General features: G+C 43.2%; 2 protein-coding genes across 6 annotated transcripts in view; one reads left to right on the top strand and one right to left on the bottom strand.

Annotated features, from left to right (window-relative positions):
• On the top strand, positions 1–4,519 carry ANKRD37 (ankyrin repeat domain 37). Of its 5 annotated transcripts, none has more exons than XM_023220994.3 (5): positions 1–768; positions 1,358–1,510; positions 3,117–3,208; positions 3,750–3,953; positions 4,191–4,519. In XM_023220994.3, coding segments are annotated over exons 1-5 (732 nt in total). In that variant the 5' UTR covers positions 1–486; the 3' UTR covers positions 4,192–4,519. The 5 variants fall into 5 exon arrangements, with proteins under 5 accessions (XP_023076762.2, XP_023076761.2, XP_023076763.2 ...); XM_023220997.2 differs by having other exon boundaries at positions 631–1,173; XM_023220993.3 differs by having other exon boundaries at positions 3,750–4,408.
• The window catches only part of UFSP2 (UFM1 specific peptidase 2), a 26,927-nt gene continuing 15,110 nt past the window's right edge, over positions 3,718–15,534 (bottom strand). Inside the window, exons 8-12 of the mRNA XM_023220992.3 lie at positions 12,083–12,247; positions 11,746–11,870; positions 9,182–9,258; positions 6,791–6,915; positions 3,718–4,644 (exon numbers count right to left, since the gene is read on the bottom strand). Of these exons, the coding sequence (XP_023076760.2) occupies positions 4,558–4,644; positions 6,791–6,915; positions 9,182–9,258; positions 11,746–11,870; positions 12,083–12,247 (579 nt within the window). The 3' untranslated portion in view covers positions 3,718–4,557. The remainder of the gene's footprint in view (positions 4,645–6,790; positions 6,916–9,181; positions 9,259–11,745; positions 11,871–12,082; positions 12,248–15,534) is intronic.

Below are 15,534 nucleotides of genomic sequence, written 5' to 3'. Positions count from 1 at the left end.
TCTTCTAACAGCACAATAACAAACGTATTTATTCCTCCGTGCTTTCAAAGGCATCAACAGAAGGGAATCATTAAAAATGTAGGGGAAAAAAAACCACTAGGCTGGAGCTTTGGTGTCTACGCAGATCGTTCTGGAAAAGCGCTTAGGGAGAGTCTAGGGAGCAGCTCTGACGTCAGCGGCAGCCATCGGAAGTCAGGTCATGTTCTACAAAGGCAGTGACGCACGCCCGGCAGCACCCGCGGGGCAGGAGGGCGCCATCACCAGCCTCGCGGGTCCGAATCGCACGCGTCCGGGGCCGCTCTCCCGTGAGGAGAGCCCGGCGTGACGGCCCCAGCGTGCTGCGGCCTCTCCCCGAGGGCTCCTCCACAAGGATCCCTGCGGGAGCCGGGCTCGGCCGTTGCCCCTCGGGACAGCCATCCCCTCGAATTCGCGCTCGCGGTCCCTGCCTTCACTTCCCGGGTTGGGAGGCAGGCGACGGCGCGCGAGATGAAGGAACTTGCGTTTCCCGGCGCCGAGGCGGCAGCAGCGCCGTGCACAGCGGCTTCTGAGCGCGGCGTCGACGGGGAGCTGCGTGCGGCTCCCTGTTTCCTGGTTACGTGCGCGCCGGCAGAGCCAAAACCTGCGGCCGAAACTCCCGCTTCTCCGGAAGGATTAAAGGGCGGGACCACTACCGGGAGACGTGTCAAACTCAGCGCGCCTCATGGCGGCCGTGGCACCCCTCCCGCCCGGGTTCCCGTCCGTCCACGCCCACTGACTTACCCTGCGCAGGCGCGTTGAGGCACCGTGGGGCGACCGCGGGCCCCGCCCCGAGGTGGGAGGGCCTGGCGCATCCGCAGCTGGCCAATCGGCGGATGGCCTCGTGCGCCCGCCGCCCCCCCCCGATCCTGTCCCCGCGCCGGGCTCCACGTGCCAGTGTTTGTGTACGTGCGGCCTTAGCGGGGCTGGACCGGGTCCAGGTGGTTGGGGATTAGCCTGCTCCGGCGCAACCGGAGCTGGGGCGCGGCTGCCATGGGCCGGCCCGCAAGTCCCAGCGGTCTTTAAATTCTCCCGTGCTGGGGACGGCGTGCCACTCTTACCTGCCGCGGTGCGGCGAGCGTCCCACCGCTCTGCACTTTAAGGACTCTTGTCATCTGCCTTAGGCGGGAAATGCTGTTGCTGGATTGCAACCCCGAGGTGAACTTTTGTCCTGCAGGCTCGTTTCCAGACGCGTCTTCTCGGGAGCGCGGGGACTGACCACTGGGCGCTGCCTGGTCTCGCCTGGTCAGAGCTGCTTGTGAAGGGCGAGGAGTTGCCAGCCCGGAGGGGCGCGGGTCTGGACAAAGGTGAGAGAGGTGCTGGATCTGTTGTCTTCCCGCAGGTGGATGGTCTGAAGCATTTGCTGGAGACAGGAGCCTCGGTCAACGCACCCCCGGATCCCTGCGAGCAGTCGCCTGTCCACTTAGCCGCAGGAAGCGGCCTTGCTTGCTTTCTTCTCTGGCAGCTGCAAACCGGCGCTGACCTCAACCAACAGGTAACTAGGTAACTGATTGTTGCTGTGTACAGCCCTCCCCTCCAGTCCAGATCCAAACAAACATTTCTCAGACTCCAAGAGTTGTTTCAGCTCTATAGCAGCGATGTCCAACAGAAATAGAATGCAAGACACAGATGTAATTTAAAATTTTTTTTCCAGTCTTTATGTGAGGACATGAGAAATTTCAAGTTTTTAAGTAGCCACATTAATAAACATGAAATTTTAGTATTTGACCCCATTTGTCCAAAATATTATCAGTTCAATATGTAATCAACATAAAGCAATTGCTGATTAGATATTTTGCATTTCTTTTACTCTGTCTTCACAATCCGGTGTGACAGTATATCTCCAATCAGACTAGCCACATTTCAGATACTCTAGCCTTAAGTGGCTATTGACTCTTTGAACAGCACAGATCTAGTTTATTTCAAAAGAAGTAATTGCTACATTACTGTCTCCCAGCAGCAATTCAAATACTTGTGAGCTATGTCCACAAACATTCTAATTTCCTAAAGAATTTTTTTTACTGTAGTTTGCATCTTCCGTTGAATATTGAAACGTGGTGAATTTTAAATTGTAAACTTTTCTGGGAGAACTCTTTTTATTTGCTTACATTTTAATGTATGTGGATATGGCTACACATTTTTATTTATTTATTTATTTTGAGACGGAGTTTTGCTCTTGTCACCCAGGCTGGAGTGCAATGGCGCAGCCTCCGCTCACTGCAACCTCTGCCTCCTGGGTTCAAGAGCTTCTCCTGCCTCAGCCTCTGTAGTAGCTGGGATTACAGGCACATGCCACCATGCCTGGCTAATTTTTGTATTTTATTAGAGACGGAGTTTCACCATGTTGGCCAGGCTGGTCTTGAACTCCTGACCTTAGGTAATCCGCCTGCCTCGGCCTCCCAAAGTGCTGGGATTACAGGAGTGAGCCACCAAGAGCCACATGTTTTTATTAAGGAAAACGGTATGAAAAAGCAAACTAAGTTATCAAAAATAAGCTTTTACAGCTTACCAAGGGCAAAAAAAAAAGCTTGAAGTAAAAAATTCAGTCCAAAGAAGGAGATTTTCAGAAGGTTCCATACTGAAATGAATATGCAAGCATCATACATTCCTATGTTTCAAATTAGCCCAGGGAGTTGGCTATCCCTAATGTAATCACTAAAAGTATCTAGAAGATCTAAATAAAGGAATGAATGATAATCATTTCAGAGCATATGCTGGCATGTTGAAGTTACAATAATAATCCACTAGTTATTTAAATTCTGCATTCCTGAAATCTTGCACTTGTAAACGATTATCAAGTGTTTTTAATTAGAATAGATGTGGATGCACATTTATATGTATCAGAAACACATTACTTCTTAAAGTGACTTAAGACTTCTCATTTCTGAAAACAAACCCAAAACCTGAACTGAGAATGAGTATTAACAAAATAAACCCACGAAAAGTGTTTGTGTTCTCTGCCAAAAAAAAAAAAAAAAAGATTCCATCCAGTACAATGCAATTCTAACTAGCTTCCTTAAATAGCTAATATTAGATGTCACTCACCATCTTCCACAAAAAGTATTTTTGGGAGACTCTAAAATGTACTGTCTTATCTTAAGGATGTTTTCGGAGAAGCTCCACTACACAAGGCAGCAAAAGTTGGGAGCCTGGAGTGCCTTAGCCTGCTTGTAGCCAGTGATGCCCAAATTGAGTGAGTATGAAAACAGTGGCTTCACATTTCACGTTTTCTTAGATTAAACTAATCAGACTCCTAAAGTTTAGTTACATGTGCTGTTAAAAATAATGCTTGCCTAATTGATAATTTAGTGTTAATCATTTAAATGTTAACTTAGGTTGTTAGTGCTAATAATACTCTGTTCGAGTAAGTAAAAAGTCAGATCCTGAGCAATCAGAGGTGCAATGTTGTTCATTATGACTGTATTCTACTTCAGTTTCAGTTTAGGAAAACCCATTCTGTAGTTCTCATTGACTACCTTTGGGTACTCATATACCGTATTAAACATCAAACAATTCTTACATTCATTCAGAACTGGAATGTCCACTCTATGCTGGATTCTGTTACTTGCTGAGGATACAATAGCGACCAAAAATGCAATTTCCCTATGCATCCTTTACTTGTGTTCTGCAGTCAACATTTGTATGAGCCCAAAATTCAAAATTCCCTTGTAAGATATTTTAAAAAAGACTTAAGTTCAATTGTTCATTTAACTCAATTTTTATCATATTTTCAGTTTATGTAATAAGAACGGGCAAACAGCTGAAGATCTCGCTTGGTCATGTGGATTTCCAGACTGTGCCAAGTTTCTTACAACAATTAAATGCATGCAGACAATACAAGCAGGTGGACACTCCCATAGGAATGATTGTGTTCCTGTGCTCAGACAGAAACGAAGTTTTGGAAGTGTAGAAAGTACCAGTGGGAAAAGGAAGTGTTGGTAAGCAACTCAGAGCTGCTGTTTTCCTCCCTCAGTGATTGATCTCATTTGCATAGCATTTATTATTCCATTTAATATTGACACTCTTATTTCTAGTAGCGGTGTTTCATTCTCATTAACATCTTAATACTGGTTAAATAAGTCTGGAGACCAAAAATGGGCCTGCATGGTGGAAGTGTGGGGATAAAACTCATTTTTTTAAAAAAGTTTTTAATGTCAACATGTTTTTAAAACCAGATGTCACGTGGGTCATGAAGAAGTCTGAAGAACGCCCTCATTTCATGCAGATCTATAAGCTCCTGCTTTTGGCTTTACCATACGTGTGTCTAAACTCCTTCTGAGAAGGAGGAAAAACTTTCTTCCAAGTGAAGATCCATTTCAGAACACATGTATTTACATGCCTATAACATGCTGGTTGTGTATGCTTTAAGTTTTATTAAAGGAATGTCTAAAAACTACATTCTCCGTGCAGTATTTTCAACCTTTGAAAAAGGTCATAATTTAAACTGTCAAACTAGAACCAGGATCTAAGGTGAAATTAAACTGATTCTTTATTCACAAATTTATAATACCACTCTACTGCAGTCTTTGACTCCAAGAGATTTTAAATCATATTTGGTCGCTGAGGAAGACATAAGTTATAGTATGCATCCTTGTTCCAAAAGTCTGGCCCCTTCCATCCGCACCAGCCCTGGATAGAGGAGAAGGGAAAGGGAAAGCCTTTTACAAAGTTACAAGATGATGTCACGGAAATCGTGACATCAGGCTCTGTCAGCAGGACCTTGGAATAAGACTAAATGGCTTTGTCATTCAAGCATTTGAATTCCTACTAAGCATAGAAAAGTAACTTACCCTGTAAGGTAGGTTTTTTAACTTTTAATTCTATATAATTCATCATAAAAATCATTAAAAAAAAAACCTTACTTATAATTGTTAGTCCAGATACCACACTTCACTGATTCTGAGATGTATAGTTTTACTGCTTGAAACTGACAGCATGTGACAGTTGAACTAGCAGTCAGTTTTTCTGAATAGTCCATAAAGGACTGTAAGAGACCATTCAGTGGCATCTTCGGATTGAAGCACTGTAGTGAGAAACCTCAGCTTCCCCCTGCCTGCCACTCTGTGCCCTTTCATTTCCAAATCCCAGGTGTTACTCAGTTCTACTTTCTGTGTTTCATGTCAGTATTCATCCTTTTTGCCCGCAGGGAAAATTACTTTCAAGCAAAATCTCACTTAGAATATGAAAATTTATCAGATTTCTTTTAGGACCACTGAGTTATTAAAGAAGGAAACTTGAAGGAAAAGCCAATAACGGGTCTGTATTGTATGATTCTCAAATGAAATGCTTGAGAAATCCTTGCGAGGAGGCCGAGACTCTGAAAATACCACGAAGTGAGTGACAAGCAGGGGTCTGACTGCCTCCTAAATAAGATACACATTGTAGGCCGGGTGCGGTGGCTCAAGCCTGTAATCCCAGCACTTTGGGAGGCCGAGACGGGTGGATCACGAGGTCAGGAGATCGAGACCATCCTGGTCTACACGGTGAAACCCCGTCTCTACTAAAAATACAAAAAAAAAACTAGCCGGGCGAGGTGGCAGGTGCCTGTAGTCCCAGCTACTTGGGAGGCTGAGGCAGGAGAATGGCGTGAACCCGGGAGGCGGAGCTTGTAGTGAGCTGAGATCCGGCCACTGCACTCCAGCCTGGGCGACAGAGCCAGACTCCATCTCAAAAAAAAAAAAAAAAAAAAGATACACATTGTAAAAAAACAAGATAAAAGTAAAAAATCCTCCACCAGTCCAACCCCCCACTCTCCCTAGGTAACCAGCATTCTATTTATCATCTCATTTTTTCAGCAAAACTTTCTCTTAATGTCCTGTTTTTCTTAACAAATAGAAAAAAGACTCTGTTTTAACCTTTTTTTGATCCTTTTACACATGAAGGCCTTATCCAGGTAACCAGATCCAAATTTCTTAAAGGAGAAAGGGGTAGAGAGGGTGTCAAAATGGGATTGTATCGGGACATGGTGCTTAGGACATGCTTGTTTCCTGAGAGACGATCCGCCCACCTCAGCATCCCAAAGTGCTGGGATTACAGGTGTGAGCCACCACGCCCGGCTTATAACTCTTTAACATATTAAACATTTTATCTTTAGTTTATGGTTTAAAAGTATGTATTCTCTGCAATTTCAATGTATTTGGCAAAGAAGATAAATGTTACTTAAAATTCAAGTTAATTATGTTTTACAATACTTTCTCCTAAAGACTTGGTGTTGAGTTTTCATATGTAAGAATTAGTTGCCTATGAATTAACAACTTTTTACCTCCCTTACCTGCTATTGTAAGTAAGAACAAATCCTCTTAGACATGTATCAACTTCAAACCCTTTATAGAGTGAGATTAGGTAATACGTAAATAAATTAAAATTAGTCAAGCCTCCATGATGTCTAGCATACTGCTTAGCTATCTTTTGGTTACTTCTGAAATTTCAAAAGTTTATATATTCCACTCATCTATTTTAAGATTTTGATAAACTTTGATACATTTGTTTATAAAAGCTCTAAAATCTCCAAAGGAATATATTTATGAGTGTGTGTCCTATTATTAATTTTAATAACTGAGAAAGTTTCTATAAATCTACATTTTGTCTTTTGCAGTGTGCTTTGTTCCTGCACGTTCCCTATACAGAGAGGGCTACTTACCACAGCCTCAGAAGGCCTCCTCACAGGGAGGATCTCTGCTCTCAGCTTACTGTCTTTCTGTTACCAGCCAGTTTGTGATCCTTCATTTCTAGGTTCTTTGCCTTGTGTCTCAATTTGTGTTAAATGGATACTTACCTTTTCCAAAATAACTTGCAGGTCTTCAGCACCGGTATAATGTGGATCTAGAATCAGAAACTTTATCTGCCCTGTAATCTCATTCCATGCAACTCCTAGTATCGTGTGGGCCAAAACTCCTCCCCCTACATAAGAAAAAATAGGAAATAAGAATGAAGGCATAAACAAATGTCAAATGCCTATTCAATTTAAAAAGACAGATTATGGCCTGGCGCAGTGGCTCACGCCTGTAATCCCAGCACTTTGGGAGGCCGAGGTGGGCGGATCATGAGGTCCTAATACAGTTAAACCCTGTCTCTACTAAAAAAATGCAAAAAAAAAAATAGCTGGGCGTGGTGGTAGGTGCATGTAGTCCCAGCTACTCAGGAGGCTGAGGCAGGAGAATGGTGTGAACCTGGGAGGTGGAGCTTGCAATGAGCTAAGATCATGCCACCGTACTCCAGCCTGGGCGACACAGCAAGACTCAAAAAAAACAAAAGATACTTTGCCTATTAACCTGATCTAAAATAGCATTAAAATGGACTGTCTAAACTATAAAAGTGGGGGGAAAAAGAGATCAGACTGTTACTGTGTCTGTATAGAAAGAAGTGCACATAAGAGACTCCATTTTGTTCTATATTTGAGATGCTGTTAATCTGTGATTCTACCCCCAACCTTGTCCTTGCAAGAGACATGTGCTGTGGTGACTCAAGGTTTAAAGGATTTGGCGCTGTGCAGGGTGTGCTTTGTTAAACAAGTGCCTGAAGGCAGTAAGTATACTTGTGAAAAGTCATCACCATTCTCTTAATCTCAAGCAGCCAGGGACACGTACACTGCCAAAAGTCACAGGGACCTCTGCCTAGGAAAGCTAGGTATTGTCCAAGGTTTCTCCCCATGTGATAGTCTGCAATATGGCCTCGTGGGAAGGGAAAGACCTGATCGTCCCCCAGCCTGACACCCGTGAAGCGTCTGTGCTGAGCAGGATTAATATAAGGAAAGAAGGCCTCTTGGCAGTTGAGATAGAGAAAAGCATCTGTCTCCTGCCTGTCCTGGGCAATGGAACATCTCGGTGTAAAACCCGATTGTATGTTCTGTTTACCTCAGCCTCCCGAGTAGCTGGGACTACAGGCACACACCAGCATGCCCAGCAAATTTTTTGTATTTTTTTTAGTAGAGATGGGGTTTCACTGTGTTAGCCAGGATGGTCTCGATCTCCTGACCTCGTGATCCGCCCACCTCGGCCTCCCAAAGTGCTGGGATTACAGGCGTAAGCCGACGTGCCGGTATTTTTTTTTTTTTTGAGACAGAGTCTTGCTCTGTCACCCAGGCTGGAGTGCAGTGGGCAATCCCAACTACTGCAACCTCCACCTCCCAGCTCAAGCGATTCTCCTGTTTCAGCATCCCAAGTAGCTGGGATTACAGGTGCGTGCCACTACACCCAGCTAATTTTTGTATTTTTAGTAGAGACAGGGTTTTGCCATATTGGCCAGGCTGGTCTCAAACTCTTGGCCTCAAGTGATCCGCCCCCCTCAGCCTCCCAAAGTGCTGGGATTACAGGCATTAGCTAGCGGGCCGGGCCTACTCATTAAGTTCTTTCTGATATTTTGCTGACATCAGCCTACCTCCATTTCCTTTTTTTTTTTTTGGGACAGTTTCTCACTTCTGTCACTCAGGCAAGACAGCAGTGGATCTCTTGGCTCACTGCAGCCTCCTGGGCTCAAGCAATCCTCCCATCTCAGTCTCCTGAGTAGCTGGCACTATAGGCTCACACTACCATGTCGGCTAATTTGTGTATTTTCTTTTTTTTGGTAGAGATGGGGTCTGGCCATGTTGCCCACGCTGGTCTCAAATTCCTGGATGCAAGCTATCCTCCTGCCTCAGCCTCCCAAAGTGCTAGGATTATAGGTGTGAGCCACTACACCCAGTTTCTACCTCCATTTCTTACACACTAGTCTCAGCTTGCCTTCTGTCATCACAGGACAGGTCTTGTTCTTCACAGAATTAAGCATCTTTAGATCAGCTAATCCAATCTTCTTATTTTACAGATAAAATCCAGAGAGGTAAGTAATTTGCAAAATGTCACAAAGCCAGCCAAGTTAGCAACAAAGTCATAACTTACAAAGCTCAGCTGAGTGACCATTTCCTCTTTTTAATACTGCTCTCAGCTCTTTAAATGTCTGAACATAGCTACCATTTCTCAGCCTTTACTTCTTCTGGTTATTATAATCTGTTTTGTAACCCTTAAGCCACGTTGGAAATTTTTTTCAATATCCAGAGATCCATACATACGTTGTAAAAGTTAATTTCAAAATTTTTTAAATGACTGATTTTATGCAACATTAAATATTTATATCAATGGTTAAGTTTTACATAATACTCACTCTACCAAAAACGATGTCTGAAACAGCTTACCGATCATAACTGGAGTTCCTTCACTTTGGAAATGATTAGCCAGTTCCCGTCCTTGAGAGGCCATTTCTGAACCTTGGCTAGAAAGAAACCATTTGCTATCAGATGAATTACTTCCAACACTAAGGCCAAATAATGAGCTAGGAGACAATGTTTCCTACATTCTTGTTTTTTCGGGTTGTTATTGAAAAAATATATAAATGTAAAAAAAATAAGTGGTACGGAACTGACAGAGCAATTAAACTGTGGGATTTAAAGCAACATAAACTCAAAATACTTCAGGCCGCTAAGTGTGCTAGTTACGAAGCTAACAGACCTTGATTTTCTGCTTCTTGGACTGCGTAAAGGAGGCCTGGGTTTATTCACATGAAGTTAAAACGTCACCTTGGTGCTCAGGGAGTTCTTATGGATGGACTGATCAGAAGAATGAGTGTTAAGTGCTGGGTTCTTGCCCTCTTGTTGGTGCACTTCTTAGTCTGTATTTCCTCATCTTTACATTGGGACCCAAAATACGGACCTGTCTACACAACAGTGGAGTCTCAGACTAAAACGTGTCTGAAATCAATGCGAAAACTGCAAAATTTTTTTTTTTTTTTTTGAGACGGAGTCCTGCTCTGTTGCCCAGGCTGGAGTGTAGTGGCCGGATCTCAGCTCACTGCAAGCTCTGCCTCCCGGGTTTACGCCATTCTCCTGCCTCAGCCTCCCGAGTAGCTGGGACTACAGGCGCCCGCCACCACGCCTGGCTAGTTTTTTGTATTTTTTAGTAGAGACGGGGTTTCACCGTGTTAGCCAGGATGGTCTCGATCTCCTGACCTCGTGATCCGCCCATCTCGGCCTCCCAAAGTGCTGGGATTACAGGCTTGAGCCACCGCGCCCGGCCTTGCAAAATGTTTTCAAGTGCAACATACTATTTTTAGGGAATCTCAGAATTCTTACTTTTGAGAAGAGAAAGAAAGATGGGCTAATGAAAGGAGGTATTTTTTGGGGGGAGGTGCCCGGTGGTGCTAAACCTTAGCTCTTGCTTAATGAGGAAATGTATAATGTTTTAACGTACCAAAACTGTAACTTTTAAAAAAAGTTCTTCACTACTTAAGCCTGTCATTGTTTTTTATTATTACTTTTTTTTGAGATGGAGTCTCGCTCTGTTGCCCAGGCTGGAGTGTAGTGGCGCGATCTCAGCTCACTGCAACCTCTGCCTCTCAGGTTCAAGGGATTCTCCTTCCTCAAAGCCTCCTGAGTAGCTGGGATGACAGACGTGTGCCACCATGCCCAGCTAATTTTTGTATTTTTAGTAGAGACAGGGTTTCACCATGTTGGCCAGGCTGGTGTCAAACTGCTGACCTCAGGTGATCCACCCACCTCGGCCTCGCAAAGTGCTGAGATTACAGGCATGAGCCACTGTGCCCAGCCAGTCTGTCATTTTTTACCACTGATTTTCATAACCACTGAGGACTGACACAATGAGGACAATGTTAGTATAATTAACAATAGAACATGTATTTTATTTGTTGTTTGGGTTTTTTTTTCTCTCTTTTTTTAGAAAATGTATTTTTCTTTTTTTTTTTTTTTTGAAAGGGAGTCTCGCTTTGTCACCTGTGCTGGAGTGCAGTGGTACGATCTTGGCTCACTGCAACCTCCGCCTCCTGGGTTCAAGCAATTCTCCTGCCTCAGCCTCCTGAGTAACTGGGATTACAGGCATGCACCACCAGCCCAGCTAATTTTTTTGTATTTTTAGTAAAGACGGGATTTCGCCCTGCTGGCCAGGCTGGTCTCAAACTCCTGACCTCAGGGGATCCACCCACCTCGGCCTCCCAAAGTGCTAGGATTACAGGCGTGAGCCACCGTGCCCAGCTAGAAAATGTATTTTAAAACATAAGCTCATACAATCAGGAGTAAGCTAGTTATGGTCATAGAAAATTATTTATATTTTCTCATTTCAATATTAGAATTATGGTTAAGATACACTGGAAGAGACAAAATGAATACATTATTTGGACTCATGACTGGATTATTAACATTTTAGGAAGAAAAAGAGCAGGAGGTAAACAAAAAGGTCAGTCATAGATCGACATCTGAGTTTTTCCTTTTAAAATTTTTAAAAGATTGGAGCGGCCAGGCGCAGTGGCTCACGCCTGTAATCCCAGCACTTTGGGAGGCCGAGGCGGGTGGATCACGAGGTCAGGAGATCGAGACCATCCTGGCTAACACGGTGAAACCCCGTCTCTACTAAAAATACAAAAAAATTAGCCAGGCGTGGCGGCGGGCGCCTGTAGTCCCAGCTACACGGGACGCTGAGGCAGGAGAATGGCGTGAACCCGGGAGGCGGAGCTTGCAGTGAGCTGAGATTGCGCCACCGCACTCCAGCCTGGGCAACAGAGCGAGACTCTGTCTCAAAAAAAAAAAAAAAAAAAGATTGGAGCATAAAGAAACTGTTAATATAATTTTCATGACTATTCAACGTTAATATATTCCTCTTCTAGGCTAAAATTAGGCCTAAATAATACAAGTATACATTACTCACAAAGTCACTTTGAAATAATTTATCTAATGTCTTAAAGTGTCCTTACCTGACAAACAGTATTTTTGAAGTTATACCAATCAATTGGTTTAGCACCAGCTGTACCTCAATAGAGCCAATCCATTGCCGTGATCCGACAAATGTTGCTGGTTTGTCACCGGCATCGACGAGAGCCTTTATGTATTTAAAAATATTAAAAAAATCCATACACAAGACAGCCATTAAAAACTATGTTTAGGGCATTTTCCCTGATTACCAGTACAAGAATACTTTTTTCTTCAAAACAGAAATAAGACTGCACCATGAGGTAACAAATATTATCAATGGTATATTAAGGGCTAATGAAACGTAGAGTTGATTATAATTTAAAATGGTATGTCCTGTACCTGCTGAATTTCTCTGTGTGTTGGAATGGACCTCTCTGTGTATCCCTGATGTTTGAACCAAGAGCAGATAGTCTGCAGAGATCGATAAGCACAGCCCCAGCCATTGTCATCTATCCGATCCTGCATATAATGATGATAACCGTATACGCCCTGGACCACACAAATCTATACACAGAGAAGAAACACAGTGAATATTAACTTAGGATAGAAGTACATATTCTATATATGCTCCTGAATTATGTTTAATGTCACTGTAGTTCCTTATAAAAATGCCTTCACAGATCTATGGTTTAACATTATACCTTCTTGGCTTTTTATTTGAGGTTCAAAGTGCTTACCACAGGGCCCAGCAGGACCTACCTTCTGGCCTCCTCTCCAATTTCATCTCCTAAACTTTTCCCTATTGCTCCCTCTACTTTCAGTTCCCATATACCAGGGGCAACACGACCTCAGAGCCTCATGGTTCTCTTGGCCTGGAGCTCTCTCTTCCCAAATTAATTGTCCAGCTTGCACTCTTACTTCACTCAGGTCTCCATTTAGATGTCAGAGGTCTTCCCTGACCATCCAATCTACAAAAGGCCCACTCATTCTCTCAGTGCCCCACCTCCTGCCTCACCTGTCATCTCTGTCCTCTTTATGTTTTTATTTTTCAAAGTATATCACTACTTGACACATTACTTATCATTTAAAAAATATCTGCCTACCGACACTAGTATGTGAGCTCAGTGAGTACATACACCGGGTCTTATCCATTTTGGGGCCCAAGCTTCTACAACACGCCTTGCACGTGGTTGGTGTAACTGTTGTTGAATAAATGCTGAAGGAAGGAAGGAAGGAATAAAGGAATGAACAAACAAGTGAAGGGTCCGTATCATGGGACACAGGAAGAATGTTTGTGCAAATTTATAAACCTGCTATGATTACAGCCCAGGTATGTGCTTTGATGACCCTAAATTAAGGGTCAAAAAATAAAGATAAATAAATTACTAATATCACATAAATTCTTACTTATAATGCTAAGAATGTATACGTCTTTTTTTAAAGAACTGGGTTTTTGTTTTTATTTTTTTGAGATTGGGTCTCACTACGTTGCTCAGGTTGGTCTTGACTTCTGGGCTTAAGTGATCCTCCTGCCTCAGCCTCCTGAGCAGCTGGGATTACGGTTACATACCACCATGCCTGGCTCCAAACTGCTATTATTTTTTAAAAATTAGGTGAGAAGAGATAGGGGCAAAGATGGAACCCACCCTCACCCAACAATTAAAGAATATATATTCTGCCCAAGCACAGATAGAAAAATGTATAACTTGACCATCAGCCGCAGGCTGAAAGGCGGCTCCCAAAAGGAACATATGTCCTAATCCCTGGAACTTGTGAACGCACCCTCTGTGCCAAAAAGTAAACGAAAAAAGAAAAGCAAAGGTATTAATAGACGTGACTAAGTTAAGGATCTTAAGATGGGCAGGTTATCCTGGATTCCAGTGGGCCCTAAATGCAATCACATATATTCTTAAAAGAGTGGGGCATAGGAGGAGAAGGTAATGTCACCAAGGAGACAGAGATCAGAACGATGGGGCCACAAACCAAAGGATGCTAGCAGCCACCAGATTAAGGAATGGATTCTCCCCCAAGAGCCTATGGAGGGAAGGTGGCCCTGCCGACATTGTGATGTCAGCCCAATGACACTACTTTCAGACCTCCAGAACTGAGACAATACATTTCTGTAGTTTTAAGCCATCAAGTATGTGGTGATTATTTTTTAGGGAACAAATACAAGTTTCAATAAATTTCAGAGTTAGTTTCACTTAGAATTCTTTCTAACCAGGAGGCAAGAGTCAGAAACCAGTGAAAACAAGAAGAAAAAAAAAGAAAAGACAAAAGGAAAATAAATTCTGACGTATTTGGACATTAGCAAACACTTCTAAGTAATACATGGACAAAAGAAAAACCATAATAGAAAAATATAAAAATACTTACAAGTGAACAAAACTAAAATCCTTCAAATTAAACCTGGAAAATACACTAAAAGCAGTGCCTTGCTTGAAATTTAAAACCTTACATTAGAAAATAAGAAAGCTGGCCGGGCATGGTGGCTCATGCCTGTAATCCCAGCACTTTGGGAGGCTGAGGCGGGTAGATCACCTAAAGTCAGGAGTTCGAGACCAGCTTGGTCTCGATGGGGTTTCATGGTGAAACCCCATCTCTACTAAAAATACAAAAATTAGCCAGATGTATGGCGGGTGCCGGTAATCCCAGCTACTGGGGAGGCTGAGGCAGGAAAATTGCCTAAACCAGGGAAGCAGAGGTTGCAGTGAGCTGAGATCATGCCACTGCACTCTAGCCTGAGCAACAGAACAAGACTCTGTCTCAGAAAAAAAAAGAAAGATTAGGCCGGGCACAGTGGCTCACATCTGTAATCCCAGCACTTTGGGAGGCCGAGGCAGGCAGATCACGAGGTCAGGAGTTTGAGACCAGCCTGGCCAATACAGTGAAACCCCATCTCTACTAAAATATACAAGAATGAGCCAAGCGTGGTGGTGCGTGTCTATAATCCCAGCTACTTGGGAGGCTGAGGCAGGAGAATTGCTGGAACCCAGGAGGCGGAGGTTGCAGTGAGCCGAGATTGTGCCACTGCACTCCAGCCTGGGCGACAGAGCAAGACTCCATCTGAAAAAAAAAAAACCCACAAAAAACAAGAAACAACAAAAAAGAAATATTAGCAGTAAGCTGGCCAGGTGCGATGGCTTACGCCTGTAATCCCAGCACTTTGGGAGGCCGAGGCAGGGATCACGAGGTCAGGAGATTGAGACCATCCCAGCTAACATGATGAAACCCCGTCTCTACTAAAAATACGAAATATTAGCCGGGCGTGGTGGCAGGCACTTGTAGTCCCAGCTACTCGGGAGGCTGAAGCAGGAGAATGGCGTGAACCCGGGAGGTGGAGCTTGCAGTGAGCTGAGATTGCACCACTGCACTCCAGCCTGGCGGACAGAGCCAGACTCCGTCTCAAAAAAAACAACAACAACGACAACAACAAAACAAAACAAAAAAATAAGCTAATATGTCCAACTTAAGGAGTTAGAAGAAAATAAATCAAAGAAAGTAAAGAGCAAAAATTAATAAAATCAAATATAAAAGTTAGAGTGGCCAACAAAGCGAAAAGTTTTTTTTAAAAAAGAGACAAGGCATAAAAATGATATGAAGAACGAAAAAGAAAATATTATGACTACAAGATATATTAAAACTAGGTAAATAACTTATAAAAATGAAAAAGTGCTAAAGCTGTTACCAAAACTAAATTGGTTATTAAGAATCTTCTCACAAAGAAAATGCTAGGCCCAAATTGTTTTATAGGCAAGTTTTACCAAATGACCAAGGAAAGATCATATGACTCTTACAAAAACTTCTCTAAAAAACTAAAAAAGAAGGAATATTAACCCAACTCATTCAGT

This window comes from Piliocolobus tephrosceles, chromosome 3, assembly GCF_002776525.5.
Source record: "Piliocolobus tephrosceles isolate RC106 chromosome 3, ASM277652v3, whole genome shotgun sequence".
Taxonomy (NCBI): Eukaryota; Metazoa; Chordata; class Mammalia; order Primates; family Cercopithecidae; genus Piliocolobus; species Piliocolobus tephrosceles.
This window is presented reverse-complemented; position numbering and strand designations above follow the sequence as displayed.